This window comes from Necator americanus, chromosome III (assembly GCF_031761385.1).
Source record: "Necator americanus strain Aroian chromosome III, whole genome shotgun sequence".
In the NCBI taxonomy this organism is placed as follows: Eukaryota; Metazoa; Nematoda; class Chromadorea; order Rhabditida; family Ancylostomatidae; genus Necator; species Necator americanus.
Genome location: NC_087373.1, coordinates 9,124,943 through 9,139,733, shown reverse-complemented (window position 1 = coordinate 9,139,733; position 14,791 = coordinate 9,124,943). Strand labels below are relative to the sequence as shown.

General features: G+C 39.9%; 2 protein-coding genes across 3 annotated transcripts; both read left to right on the top strand.

Annotated features, from left to right (window-relative positions):
* Window positions 1-1,941: 1,941 nt before the first annotated feature.
* RB195_009043 (uncharacterized protein) lies at window positions 1,942-11,226 on the top strand (the record flags this gene model as incomplete). Of its 2 annotated transcripts, XM_064195857.1 has the most annotated exons (14): window positions 1,942-2,020; window positions 2,088-2,139; window positions 3,276-3,411; window positions 4,601-4,670; window positions 4,738-4,822; window positions 4,956-5,087; window positions 5,808-5,986; window positions 6,050-6,097; window positions 6,958-7,055; window positions 8,143-8,262; window positions 9,359-9,398; window positions 9,452-9,468; window positions 9,532-9,541; window positions 10,697-11,226. In XM_064195857.1, the coding sequence occupies 14 exons, from the start codon at window positions 1,942-1,944 to the stop codon at window positions 11,224-11,226; spliced, it is 1,596 nt and encodes a 531-aa protein (XP_064047000.1). The 2 variants fall into 2 exon arrangements, with proteins under 2 accessions (XP_064047000.1, XP_064047002.1); XM_064195856.1 differs by lacking the exons at window positions 9,452-9,468; window positions 9,532-9,541; window positions 10,697-11,226 and having other exon boundaries at window positions 9,359-9,427.
* Window positions 9,849-11,226, top strand: RB195_009042 (uncharacterized protein; the record flags this gene model as incomplete). Its single annotated transcript, XM_064195855.1, has 2 exons — window positions 9,849-9,862; window positions 10,659-11,226. The coding sequence occupies 2 exons, from the start codon at window positions 9,849-9,851 to the stop codon at window positions 11,224-11,226; spliced, it is 582 nt and encodes a 193-aa protein (XP_064047001.1).
* Window positions 11,227-14,791: the final 3,565 nt, after the last annotated feature.

Sequence of the window (14,791 nt, the reverse complement as noted above, 5' to 3'; positions counted from 1 at the left end):
ATTCGTGGGGTGATACCTTTAATCTACTATTCTTTTTCCAAACATTTCGAAAACAACCAATACCTTGATGGGCTGAGAATCACAAAAGGCAAAGCGATTCGATATGTCAAATATCAATCACATATCAAATATCAATCATATATCAAATATTCCATTTGAATATTTGATTCGTTCTATTTCTATTTCAATAGAAATCTCAAAGTCTTTATTTGTCATTCATATCACCTTCCCCTGATCGATTGTTAATTTATCGAAAATGACGTGGAATGCTTTCAAGCGACGCACATGCTGTAAATTAGCTGCAATAGCTAATAGCATAATTAGTTATATAAATTGGCATTATATTAATTAGCTATATAAATTAGCTGCAATACGATAAACACAATGGATTCGTAAGTAAAACATTGCTGCTTATTGGAAACTCTGAATGCTGAACAGAGAAATCCGGAACGAAAGACTAAGTCTGTCTCCCTGTTTTTTTTTACGGCTAAAAATTATGCTGCATTTGCAGTGACCGACCGATAAGGAAAGCTTTAGGGACCTCTATTCCTAAAAAAATATGTCGAGCACTTTTTCCCCTCTTCTCTAACAAATATAGATTTGGAAAAAAGAAAAAAATCGGGCCATCCCTGTTTTTTGGCTTTTTTCAGCTTGAAATATGCTGTATGTATTTTCCAATGAGTGGGGATAACAAGAGGTTTGTGGCGGTTTGTGCACCGCCATTCTAAAAAATTATATCAACCACTTTTTTTGAACAAATAATTTTGCCACTAAAAATTGCATCCGATTCTCCTCTGACAGAGGTAAAATCAATTTAAAAGAATAGTAATAATAATAGTAATATTAGGAACTGCAGATTTTTAATGCTAATTGACCGAAATGACTACGTTTGAGAATAATTCAATAGTGTTGCTTATCTTAGTTTATATTCAATATACCATAGAAACTAATCCTATTATCATGTTATGGATTGGACAATATGGTCGAAGTTTTTACATAATTCATATCAGCTCGAAAGCTTTTAATAGCTAAGAGCATCCAATCAGAAAAAAAGGCACAATCCATTAATTTAAAATCTGGTCGAAGCATGCAAATTAGGACAACAAGGCAAAATACGTTTTGCATATAGTATATAAATCATTGCAAAACACTCATCACATTCCACTGAACATGGTTCCCCTCTCAACTGCATCCTTTTTAGATTGCTTGCTGCTCTTTTAAAATTATTTTCTTATAATAGCTTTTAAAGACGTTTCAATACTTTTAATGTGTTTTTTAAAGGCATCATCCAACGAATCTGGGGTTTCAAGTGGGGTGCGCCTATCCGGTGTCGTAGATTACGGTGAGGAGCAAAACTTTCGACTTTAAATGGGCAAAATTCGAACATTTCATTTTCGAATCCTGTAACTTGAATCCCGAACAGCTCCATTGACAAAACGGATGGTCCTCGCCAGCTGCTTGAGGCGGTGAATACTTCAGGTTCTGAAATTGTGATGCATTGTGTTATTCCGTGAGATCATGTGTTCTCAAAATTGCCTGGACCAAAAGATATAACTACTCCTTTTCACTGAGGGAGGAAGACAGGATAGTTTTTAAAGAGAAGGCAATGCCACATGTAGAATAAATATAGTAAAAGTTAAAAAAAAACTACAGCTGATGAAAGGTCAAAAACTAATGAGACCCCAGACGTGAGGAAAGAAGAGAGCACGTTTTATTTCCGTGTACGATTCTTTCTTTATGATTATCCGTTCATATTTCCGTAAAAAATTAATTGATCTTGTGCTTCACTTCCGAAGATCACTTATTATCCCATTAATTAATGCTTTTTTTTCTGTTGGATGTGTTCTTCATGAACGATTTTCTAATTAACTGAGAAGAAGTGGCATGGTTTTGAATGAGAACTGTTGTAGGTTGAATAGAAATTGGAAGTGGAAATTCTCCATGAGGTTTCTATTGTGCATTTTATTTTCTGCGTTTCTAATAACTACAGTGCAATCTTTGATCGCCCAAGTTGTCTACGGTGGGGAATTTTTGTTGATGACTTCGCTACAGTAACTGACGGACTACATTCCACTTCTTAAATTCAGATCCGATAACATGCGGTCTACCTGGACGTGGCTTCAAGGGTAAATTGAGAACGTGAGTCACAAAAACGATTTTAAAAGCAGAAAACGGAGAGATTTTCAATCTTGACGATACATGTAGATAGGAATTAGGACGTAAATTGTAAATCACATGGGAAATGAGCAGTGACTCCAACTGTTGCAATGGGGCTCAGTTCACCTGACGAGGCAACTCTTTACATCCATAAGGATGACTTCTTCTACTCTTTCCTCTAAGATACACTAAAGTGGAGTTAAGATGTTTTTTTCGAATGAAACTGCAAGATGAGAATAAGGACATCTACCTTACTCCTCTTATTTCTTCACTAGTATGAGTGTAAAGAGTTATCTCGTCGGGGAATAATAAGGACTCTCTTCAATCGAATTGTAGTTGCTGTTTTGCATTTTCCTGCCTTTTTTAACTTTTAAGTTTTACCTATTAGAATAAGGAATACGAGATCGAAAATGTCTTCCGGACGATGTCTTTAAAGCTACTTTAGACTATTCCTTCCTATTTCCCACGTTCGACTGTCCTTGAATGTTAAAAACGTAGCTCTCTTTTATTGATTTGCTTAAGCTATGGCCAAGATTTGTATTGATATTTATCAACAGCTAATCTTTCGGCGTTTTCGCCTTCGTCAGAGCCTGGAAAAATCAAAGCCATTAGTGATTTGTTCTCTCAAGCACCTTATCACCTACATAAAGCATCCAAACGGTAGGCAAACAAACAGCAACACACTGGCTAGTGCTTACCTCATTAGCTAGACTTCGTAACGCAACTGACCACCACGTACCACAACTACGAGTCACAAGGATTTTATAGGGACCTGACGGAAGGGTTATTCATAAGAACCTGACGGGACCCTTGTGACTCGTACTTGTGGCACGTGGTGGTCTTTTGCCTTACCAAGTCAAGCTAATGTGGTAAGCACTAGCCAACGTGTTGCTGTTTGAGTTTGCCTACCGTTTGAATTCTCTCAATGAAGTGATAGGGCGCTTGAGAAAATAAATCACTAATGGCTTTGATTTTTCCAGGTCCCGAAGAAGGCGATAACGCCGAAACGTAGGTGTAAAAAAATCCCCCTAATTCCCCTTAAACTTTTGGGTGATCTTCAATTGGTCCAGCCTTCATATTCAAACCAATACTAGAAATTCAAAGAAAGTTCATTTTAGAGAAAAAAGAAAAGTCGTTGGAAATGATGTAAACAAGATTGTGAAGAGAGACATTGATAAAGACTATTCTGCGGACTATAGTCCTACTGCTGGCGATGAGACCGAAGAGGACGAGAACGATCCGATGCGAACAAAGGTTTCCAACAGTTTTCATACCATTGGTTTTAAAATTTAGCGCAGAAATTTGTGAACAGCAGTGAATCACTACGAACCAGGCCTAATGCTCGATGTTGTCTGATATTATTTTTTTAAAAGGGAAATAAGTATTAGGCTCACGCATAAGTCTCTTGTGAATATTTTAAAAACGGAGAGGTCTGGAGATCGACCGTGTGCACCGTTCCCATCATTCGCTCGACTTCAATTCTCGGGCATCTTGTCCGGTCCCTGATCCTAGGAAAAACTGGAAAGAGACTTGAAACAATCTTCAAATGATCGAGCATAAAAACACAACTAAAAAATACGCATAACCATAGAACTTACGCATCAACCTAACCGGTAAAAAGAGGGCAACCACGAGGGTAAATAGGTGTCCAACAGCAGTAACAACACAACACAAAGAAATTATGAAGTTCTACAAATGTAAACTATAAGCACTACTTTTTCCACGCGCAAAAAAGGATAGTTTTTGCTCCTTAACATTTCGTATGTCAGGATCTTATTGGTAATCGACTTAAATTGAAAGTCATGAAATGTTCAGGAAATACAGACATCAGTCGAGTCTTTTTCTTTCCCTTGGAAGTACGGTAAAAACTCAACTATTTTTCGTAGCGGTTTTTCATAGATGCGGAAGATTTAAATCACCTAAAAATTAAAACGATTACAGTGTGGAGTTGAAATGAGTGAGAAAAAATTGTGTAACCTTTTCTTGCTATTGTTGTTAAAACAACAGCGAATTCGAATTCCAATGGAATTTCCGGCTACCATGTCGGAGCAAATATTCATTTTCCAATGGAATGCTCTAGATTTCTTTTTTTTTGTAATAATTAGTCCTATATTCTGCTCATCTGTTGCTCGGTAAGGACCTTCAATATGAACGTTATAGGATAGAAGAGAAAACGCGGAAACGAAAGCACTACTGACTGATCCAGGCGGGATCTCTCATAGCCATAGTTTGTAGAATTAAATACAAAGAAAAGACAGAGATCTCAACTTTGCTCACGTAGACAAACGAGGATGAAAGAAAAAATGAAAGAAAAAGGTAAAATGAAAAAGTTGGAGGCACCCGGCTGCACGTAACACAGGCGAAAAAAATGAAGATGACATAGAAATGTTGTGAAAATAAAAATAAAATGATATAAAGAATGTGACAAATTAGTTCGTTCCAGGTGATGGGAGGTGAGAGAGCTGCGAAGGATGAACTGCCGTGGGCTGCGATTATTCTGTTTAGGGCGAACAGTAAGTGTGAACCAGCTGCTAATTTCGAATATTTCAAATGTGATTTCCATTTTTTTTTTCGTTGCAGTATCATGTGGTGCGACGCTTATATCAAGGCGGCACGTAATCACAGCTGCTCATTGTTTCGTGAAGAACCCGAATGGCACTGTAAGGCAAGTTGCTAAGGATGATCACAAAAATCTCCACTTACCAAGCTTGATTTTGTTTTGTTCTTATATTTGAGTGAAGATTGTTTGACAGTCATCTATTTCTTTGAATTTTTTTAAAATAGATCTGGATTTGTAGCCTTAAAAACATGCGTTCTGAGGAAGACGTTCTGGCTGACATCATTGTTGGGGTCGGTGGTACTTGTCTGAAACCCGACAAAAAATACAAATGTGGTGAAGAAGATAATATTCTCGGGATCCGCGCTAAAAGGTGAGCTTAAACTAAGGAGAGTACTACTGGATTTAAATTACGGTATGAAAAAGACTCCGACGGTTACTGTATAAATATTGTCGTGTTCGCGGCGAATAACCTGGAAAGAGCTTGATAATGAGGATGAATAATGTTATCTATCCTCCTTTTCCTGACTTTTTACATCCAGAAGTACAGCGAAAATGGTTGTGTACGCTTAGGAAACTCGAGAAATTTGATAGTTTAGAATTGCATTCAACAAATTTTGTTTGGATTGTTGGTTTCTTTTGAGTTGGAATCAGGCATCGTGCGCTCATCTTTCTCTGAACAGTAGTAAAAATGGCAAAGAAAAATATCCAGGAGCATAATGAGTCCTAGAGGCAGCAGATTACTTAACGAATAGACAATTTGAACCCACGAATTGAGGATATGAAACCCGGGAAAGTGGACTAAAAGTGAAATGTAGAGACTCAGTGAAGCAACAGCTTTTTTTTTTCTGTATTCCCTTCGAGTAAAGGATTTCATCATAAAAGAACACTTTTTTGTTTCTTGTAATCCATTCTCCATGCGGATTTAAGCGGAACTGATCCTTAAGAGAGTTGATGCACATAATATACCTTTTAAAGGAAACAAATCCCAAAACTTTAGAGAAACTTTTCAAATTTTTGAACTAGACACCATTTTCCCCTCTAAAATGAAAAAAGATTGTAATATTTAGAAATGAATTCCTTGTTTTTTCAGAATATCTTATAGAAGTTATTTCGAGTATGGAAGTGACTTTACACATGACTTCGCTATTCTTGAGCTAACTCGTGACGTTCCTGAACATATCCATCATATTTGTCTTCCTCACATGAACAAGAAGATCGATATAGGTGATCCATCGTTAAGAATGAGCTCATTTGGATGGGGCCAGGACGGTGAGTTTGGCCTACTTGTACCGGTTTTTTCCACATGTATTACATTTATACACATATTTTAAGCAATAACAAATCTCAGTTCGGTACCATTCCTCAAGAAAGTGATGTTAGGTAAAATTTTGTGATTGATGGAGGCAGTATATCAGGAAATTGACGGTGTTGGGATTTTTCTCGACGCGAGGATGGCGGTAGGGGGTTGCTTATCACGGGATCACGCTCAATTCCGAGAAGTAAACAAAAAAAGGATAAAGTGTCCGGCTTCAATTAATCTGCCTGCGCTACCGCGTTCACTTCAGTTCAGAACTGTTTGAGGTTTACGAACGTGTAACTAGTCTATACCATGACTTTCGAGGCTACCCAATGCGTCAAGTTGATGTTACTATCCTCCCAGACGACTCTGGTATCAATTCATCGTTACGGGAGGGATAAAAGGTTTTGGTGGCACCGTGGCGGTTTCGAACCTCCGATCGATCGTGCAGTCACAGTCAGAACTCCATACCGATTGCGCTACACCCTCTCTTTTAGTTATCCAAGAACGCCAGAAAAAAGGGTGAGAAGTAACCTCAGCGTGAAATGTCTCCCTACGATGCAATTAATTGCGCGATAAAACGTGAGCTATTCCATCGCCGCTCACATCGAGTTCAGCAATCCAACCAATGCAACCAAATTAAGCACCAGGAGTTGTTTCACCAGCACAGTTGAGGGCACACGCTGCGGATTCCCCCTTCGTCTTACTACTCGTAATAAGTTGCATCGTTGAGGAAACGGGATCTTTGGACGCCAAATACCCAGCTTTTTCTTACCAAGTTTTAACGTTTGCGTAAGAGAATTGAGCATAGCACTATACTCGCAGTCGTGAACTATGTGCGCTCATGCAACTGCCTTTTCCCTCTGAGATCAGAACACCGTCATGATATGCTGCCTTTAGACAATAGCAATTTGGAGTTGTTTCGAGTTCTTATTGGTTTAAGGTGTGAAAATGACTGAAAAGGAATGCAAAAAAATCTTCCCCGAAAAGTTGGATGACACTTTCTGCACAGTTGAACGTAAAGACAGTGGCCCTTGCGAAGTAGGTGTTTGCATTTTTTTACACTTTTTTTGAATTAAACTTTATAGATTTTTCTAAATAAAATTGTGCCTGGAAAAGTAGAACAATACAGCTAGTCGTTGTTCGTTCGGAAATAGGGTTTTGAAAAAGGTTCACTCGGTAGATTTCTTTTATCTAATGAAAAACAAGGTTGTAGTCGAATCAAAACGACGTGGACGACGGTGCAGTTGCGTAAGCGGGAGCCCTCAAAGCGGTGCGGTTGAGCGTAGCGGTTAGGATTTAGTGGGGATCCTTGCTGGCACTCATCGTTGTAGTTTAAGATGGTCGCACTCGATCCCAACCATTATCCTAACCGCACCGATTCGAGCGCAGTCGCCTACGCAACTGCATCACCTCGTTTTGATCTGACCGTAGCAGAACAGAAAGAGTTAAGCAGTGGGATAGTAAATGATTGTGTGGAATGTGTAGTTAGCATAAAAGTAATGGAAATATTCAAGAAGTCCTACATGAAATCCTGAGAGGCTATTAGTTTTTGTCGATTTAATTGTTGCCGATTAAGAACCATTTTTTACATCCATTATATTGTGCGCATTCTAATAAAGTCGCCTAAAAAAGTGTTTATTTGTTTATAGCTCGCATTAATGGGACATCTTACATCTAGAAAGAGGAAAAGTTCATTTATTTACTTATTTATTTTTTTGCTTGAAAGCACCGTGTGTGCGAGAAAACAGAGAACAGAAACAAAAGACAGCGGATCTCTCTAGAATTTCATCAAAGTTTTAGTAGTTTAGTCTTAGTTTTATACAGAAACTTTGGCCCTTCGGTGCATATTCCATGATGGGTTCACGGGACATTTTTCTGCTACAGAAAGTGAGAAATCCTAGAAATATTGTGTCCAAACCAAACATCACTTTAGATTTTTTTTTCGGAGAAAAGAGAAGGAAATTGAACTATGTAATACTTTTCGCTGCGGTAATAGCAGGCATTTCTCCACTTTCCGTAAGTAAAAGACTATTACGAGATCTGTTCCCTAGATCCATGACCGAAATGAATCAATCTTAGGTGAATCTTCTAGGATTGAGTAGCTATGCTCAGTTTTCAATTTCAGGGCGATAGTGGTACTGGAATTACAGCAAAAATAGGCATCAAAACATATCTTCTTGGAGTACTGACTTATGGAACTGATTGCAAAAAATTGGTAAGCGGCGGAGGAAAACCAGAAGCTCAGGTACCTGATATAGCAGATATTCTTATAAAAATTTGACTAATGTAAAAGGATACCTTTTCTGTATTGTATGTAGACTTATCTCTTCTCGGAGTACTCCTCTGTTTTCGACTTCAAATCAAAATATCTTCGAGTTTTCTGAATACGTGTCTAGCCTTTAAAAAATACTTGGGGTTGGGAGCTAGAAGGAACGAAGTCAATGTTTTCTTTAAATCCAACAAGAAGATAAGCCTGGTTGTTTGTTTTTTGAGTTTGACTTTTTTCTGACCTAGTGGAAGTGAAGGACTCTGGTGGCTTAGAAAGGTTTTCAGTCATCGACCGGTGAAGCAGTGTGGAACCACCCACGTCTACACTCGGCGCTTGTAAAAATTTCTTGAAAAAAAAATACCCCATGTTTGATTTATGAAAAACAAAAAAAAAATAACCATTGAATAACAGATTTTATGTACTTCTGCATTTGTTATACTATCCTACAGTTCAATAACATTCGAGGCCGCTTAGTTCCTTTATTTTGAGCAGATTGTGCTGCTGACATTGTTCTAATGCTGAAATCTTCTATGTTGTGTACTACATTTCTGTGCAGAACCAAATTTGTTGGCTTCGATTTTCATTCGGCGTCCTCGCTTTCTTCGGAGCATTGGAGGCGGTAAAATTGTGGTGTTAGTTGAACATCGTTGAGTTGTGCCTCTAAAATAAAATAGTATTTATAGCAATATATATAGCATAAAAATAAAATAGGTTAGTAGATAATAATGGATGAAATAGCACAGGATTTTAATCTACAATGCGACGATTCGAAAAAAAGTCGAATTTTGTGCTTGTTATGAAGTGTTCTTTTAATATGACGAGACGGTGGTAGTGTATTCGAAGCCTTTTCACCATTCACTAATGTTTAGATTTTATACATTTCAATAATCGACAATGGTTTTACAAGGACAAAAAAAAATCGATTATGTTTGCAATGTTTCTACTCTTTGCATATCGCTTCATCAGAATCTATTGAAAAATCCCATTATTTGTCAGCACTCAACCATTTCAACAGAATCGAAAACTTCGAACATATTTTTATTTTATTTTCATTAATTCAATGTTCTTTAAGCTCAGCACGGACGTTACTAAGTATGCTGCTCTAATCGATAGTTGGCTTGGAGCGAAAAAACCCAAATGATATGAAAACATTCTTCTCATAAAGGAGCTCTGTCTTCAAAGGTTTCTTATTATTAGATCTGTTAGCTGATACTTTTCAATCGAAAAAAAACTGGCGTTTTATAGTGTCTGTGCGGTGTGTCGCTGTCGACAAGCCGAATTCTCTTGAATATTTTTCTTGCAATAAATAATTTCGCTCGATGAAAGTGAAGCATAATGATTTTTGTGTTCTGTTCCCCATGAGAAAATGAGTACACTTCGAATAACCTTGAATAATTTGCGTGGATGGGAAGAGGTTATTCTCTCACTGCGAAGTTAGCAATACAGGGTGATCCACTCCCTCAAGGAAGCACCGCATCTCTGGACATTCCATAGCCCGTCACACTTGATGTGTACCACCCATATACCCGCCGAGCGAAATTTGATCAATCAAAACTGATTTAATGAACACTAAAGGGTAAGAGATCACAACGGAAGTGTCCTCGAACCGATCTGACATTTTAATCTTTGAAGAAGTACATGTGAACAAATCCAGACGCCACTAAAGTGGTGGACGAGCTCGTCTCTCTGCTCTTTGACCTCTTATGCTGCACAGACCGCGCGGCATTCCCATCCCTTAGGATGGTGAAGCTATAGAACAATCAGGATAACTGGAAGTTCGGCATTTGGTCTAGAACATATCATAATGGAAACATTTACGCCTAATCTGAAATGGAACCCCAACGGATGCAGCGTGAAAACGTTAACATCTTGCCGTGCCGTATTGTCCTCTGCTTAATCATGGGGGTTTAGTAGAGTGGACAGGAGAAATACTTCATTTTCTTCTTGTTACATGGAGAGCTGGTCAATTTCCAGGAAAACGCAAAAGCATATTACCGTTCACTGAAAGCGTTCATCGAAGGCGACCGGACCACAATGTTGATGGTCTTCCTGTCATTCATCTTATATTGCGTCCATTCTGATGGTTTATGGCTTATGTCTCCTTTTTAATGGCTGTAACAACGGTATAACACAAGGGATCTCATATCTATCTTACTTCTTTTCGATTGTCATATCTGTACGCTTAGGAAAATCAAGGAAAAATAAGAGCGGATTATTTTTTGAGATGTTATCAATTTGTCAATACCCTCCTATATATTTCACCATTTTACACTTCTTGCGTAGCACAAAAGAAGCTATTTTTCGCATAGTATATGGTGGATCTCCTTCGCTATGTCGGAGAAACTCGCGGAATTTTTGCAATGCTATTGAAGAACACCATGTGCATCAACGCCAAGACATCTTTCTCCAGCGGAGGTGTTGGTGTTCCTAGGGCGCCAGTTGAGGACGTCATTGACGCTGCTGAAGGAATCAGCTAAAGAAGAAGGAACGCGCAATGTGGAAATTGAAGAACAGTTCAATTGTCATCATGGAGCACAGAAGAGATTGTACCACCAGGAAGAACTCGTGTGGGTGCGTGACTACCGCCCGAGACATGAGAAATGGATCCCTGCTCGTGTGAAGAATCGCTATGGACGAGCCGTGTACGACGTGCTAACGGAAGAAGATGATTTGTGGAAAAGACACGCTAACCAGATGCGTGGAGAAAAACATCGGAGAGTTAGCTGCGAGAGGACTGAAGCTTCCAAGATGCCGTTCAACCAGGAAGACCGACGGTACCATGGTATGGCAAGGACGATCGCCGACATCAACGACAATGTCAAGGATCGAACATCAACTATCGTGCCGCCGACAACGACTAGACCAGCTCGACAACGCCGACCGCCTCGTCGATTGCAACCTGATCCGAAGATGAAGACGTACGCGATGCATTCATCTTAAGGGGGAGGTGTTGGAGCCGTAGAGATGTTAACTATGTTAGTCATGTAGTTGTATATCTTGTGTTATTGCCATTGTATGTTATTTCCATGTGTTGAGAGGTTCTTATTAACCAGCTCAATGTACGTAGCAATGTTTGGCACAGTTGCTCGATTTTGGTTCAGTTTTGGGTAAGTACTCGGTCTGATAAACCGCCTGCACAACTCGAGCAAGGACACAACAATGTGAGTTCTCCAGCTGTCTAATAATACGTTCTTCGCTGCTTTCATTCAGTCTTCGAATTCGCTGGCTTTGCGCATTCGCGCTCGGGCGTGCTTCCCGCACTACACTCATCTCGGCAACGCGATGATTTCTTTGCGCTTAGCATCATTGGCATGCATGCGTGGACGCCCTCGTCCTCGTGATACTGCCGCTGGATCTACAGGGGTGTCCACTCTCGTGAAAGCCAAAAAGGCAGTTAAATGAAGCAAAGGATTTACAGTGAGGAGTTAATGTACAATGAAATTAAACTTTTTCCAAAAAATAACCACTAATCTCACGCTGGCAAAGGAGATCTAATAAACAATGAATATGATCATTTCTGTAAATCTGAACTTTGGCCAAGTAAATATTAGGTAATAATTAAAAGTTATAAGGGCAACTATCAACTGGGAATTGTCTTACAGTTACAGAAGAAACTCAAAGTACTATTAACTATTATGGAAGTTTATGTGTATGAAGTAAAATCGTAGTGCACACCGCACACATACATACACCACACACACCACACACTCAGACACACACACACAAATGCACGGTTTCTGCCAATCCGACGATACATACAAACAAACAAACGCAGGCCGTTAACGACTTTTGTTGCACTCGCTCTGCTCCCGAACCCTCCGACGTAGAAGTTTTTGCACTTCTATTACCAAATTATCCTATTCGATTTTACATTACAAATACAAAACATCACTACAAACACAATGAAAACGAACACGGTAAAACACGACCAATCTGATCAGCAATGTCCTTAAACTGAGAGCTAACATGGAATGACATGAACCTCATCTTTGTTTTGATAAGGATAACGTTCTACGTTAGATCACGTAAACATTAAGTCACTATTTAAGCAGCAGCTTGTATCCTTGTTTCCACTTTCTGGAGGAAGAATGTTACCGAGAAGAGGAAATGGACACGCAGAGGAGTTATAGAATTGAAACGCAACACGGGCAGTGGCCACGGCTGAGAAACGGTTGCAACATTTGATTTACCTTCTGCGACACGAAATTACTGCGTGATGTTACTGCACCACAGCACGCACTACACGGGCACAACAATTCGACGCCGCGGGATCCGTCGCAATTCATCTCAGAGCTTTCTGGCACCGGCGCACAAATCCGACGCCGCGGGACCCGTCGCAACCAATTTTATGGCTATCCGACGCCGGGTGGACCCGGCGCACCCCCTTTTTCGAATTTCGTGACACACAGCCAAACACACACATATATATACACACACACGAACTAAGCTCTACACCATGATTTTCCCGCTTCTGCATCAACTCGCTGCTCTGCTTAACCTCTCTCCGCGGTGCCCATGCATCTGCAATGAGAAATCCGTTTGCATCCTGTCAAATCCTGTAGAATTATCACTCCCTAAGGATCGGGGACATGGTTCGGATGCTAAGCGTGTACATTCAACGAGTGATTCTCGGAGCAAAAACATTGCGAGCAAAGATTGCGATTTCATTACGCATCAGGGTTTACGAGCCGGTCCAACGGGGTCATGAAGAAGAAGGAACTTGATCGCTTAGTTACGGATACCATCGTTTATTCACCAAGTCAAGAAATGGTTAACTACCGTGTAAGCGTCGACCTTTAAGTCGACGGAGAAAGTGAGCCTGGGAAGATTTTTTTTCTTGGCGACTTGAAGAAATGTTGTTTTTTTTGGACCATTCTGTGGATAAGAATGGTCATGTTACTTGAAAATTTTCCATTATTATCACTATTGACACTATTAGCGTTATTACCAACTATTCGTATTTATTTTTGTAAGTTATTTTAGTTGTATATGATTGACAGTTTAATAGATTACCTGTACGTAAGTGAATATCTTCAAAAAAATATACGTCAACAATTCATTCCTTCCTGAAATGTACCAGAGATGACAGCGTGTGGTGCTGTTATTTAAATAAAAATAAAAATAGAACCCAGAAAAACTGTGCATGGAGGTATAGAGCGTTGAACAGTGTGGTGGGTCAGCAACAGAAATGATTCTGTTTTCATATTTGTACAAGACAGAATAAGGGGAAAAGAACAATTGCGGTTTATCTTTTGATGATAAGAATGATCATGATCATGATCATGCTATATAAGAACGCGCTTAGCCCGTGTGTGTAAGTGTGTGTGTGTGTGTGTTTGTCTTTGTGTCACGAAAATCCTCCATAATGATGCAAAACTCTGCACCGGTGAGGTGCCGAACCATCGCCATGCACCTGATGTCTGTTTTCTCTGATAAGGCAAGTTAGTTTCTCTCATATGTTATTGAGGGTAAATAAACTTTTATGTGAATGCATACTTCCCAATTTGCAAACTGTCATCCTGTATAATAGCGGGCGTAATCTGTCACGTGTGTACGTCTGTGTATGTGTGTGTCTCAGTCAAGAAATTCCAAAAAGAGAGGGAGACGAATACTGTGGGATCGGTTTGATGCGCTGGAGCCTCAACGCGATGAAATTGGTTGGGACGGGTCCAAGGGGTTGAAATGGTGCGCTGGTGCCAGAAAGCTATAGAGTGCAGAGAGACGGTTTCCACTGGCCTGGGGTTGGTGTACGGGAGCCCCAGCGCAGTAGGGTGGGTTTCTATTGTTTCTTCACGTGTCTATTTCCCAGCATGATGCTGCTAATATCTTTTCTTCAGAAAGAGGAAACGCACGTGCGAACGGCTGCTCAAATGCAGTACATAGTAGCCAACAGTTTACGCCATCTGACGTAAAACGTAATTTTTATCACTATGATAGTGATATTCACGACTTCATGTTAGCACATCTTTCTTTGTTATTAGTTGGAAACGTAGGAAACTCGAATTTCTTCAAATGATTTTCCAAATTATGGAGATTTGAGAGAAACATATTCTTCACATATAGAACTGAGCATTTAGGAAAAATCTTTCATCTATGCTTAAATTTTCGTGTTAAGAAAGTGAAGGAAAGTTGATATCAAAAAAGCAATTCTCCCGGCGTCGGATTTGAGTGCTGGGGTTAGATAGCTATAAAATGGGTTGCGACGGGTCTCGCGGTGTCGGATTGGCGCGCCGGCACCAGATACCTATGGAAGGGGGTGCGACGGGTCCGCCGGCGCCAGATACCTATAGAAGGAGGTGTGACGGGTCCACCTGCGTCAGATTGGTGAGCCGGCGGCAGATACCTATAGAAGCGTGTGCGAAGGGTCCACTAGAGTAGGTAATAACTTAGTGTGGATGACGCCAGTGATGGATGGTTGCAGCCGTTTCATAGCCGTGGCCACTGGGCGCGTTGGTTTTTACCTTTATGACTCCGCGTGTCTATTTCATTCTTCGTTCGCCTCAAG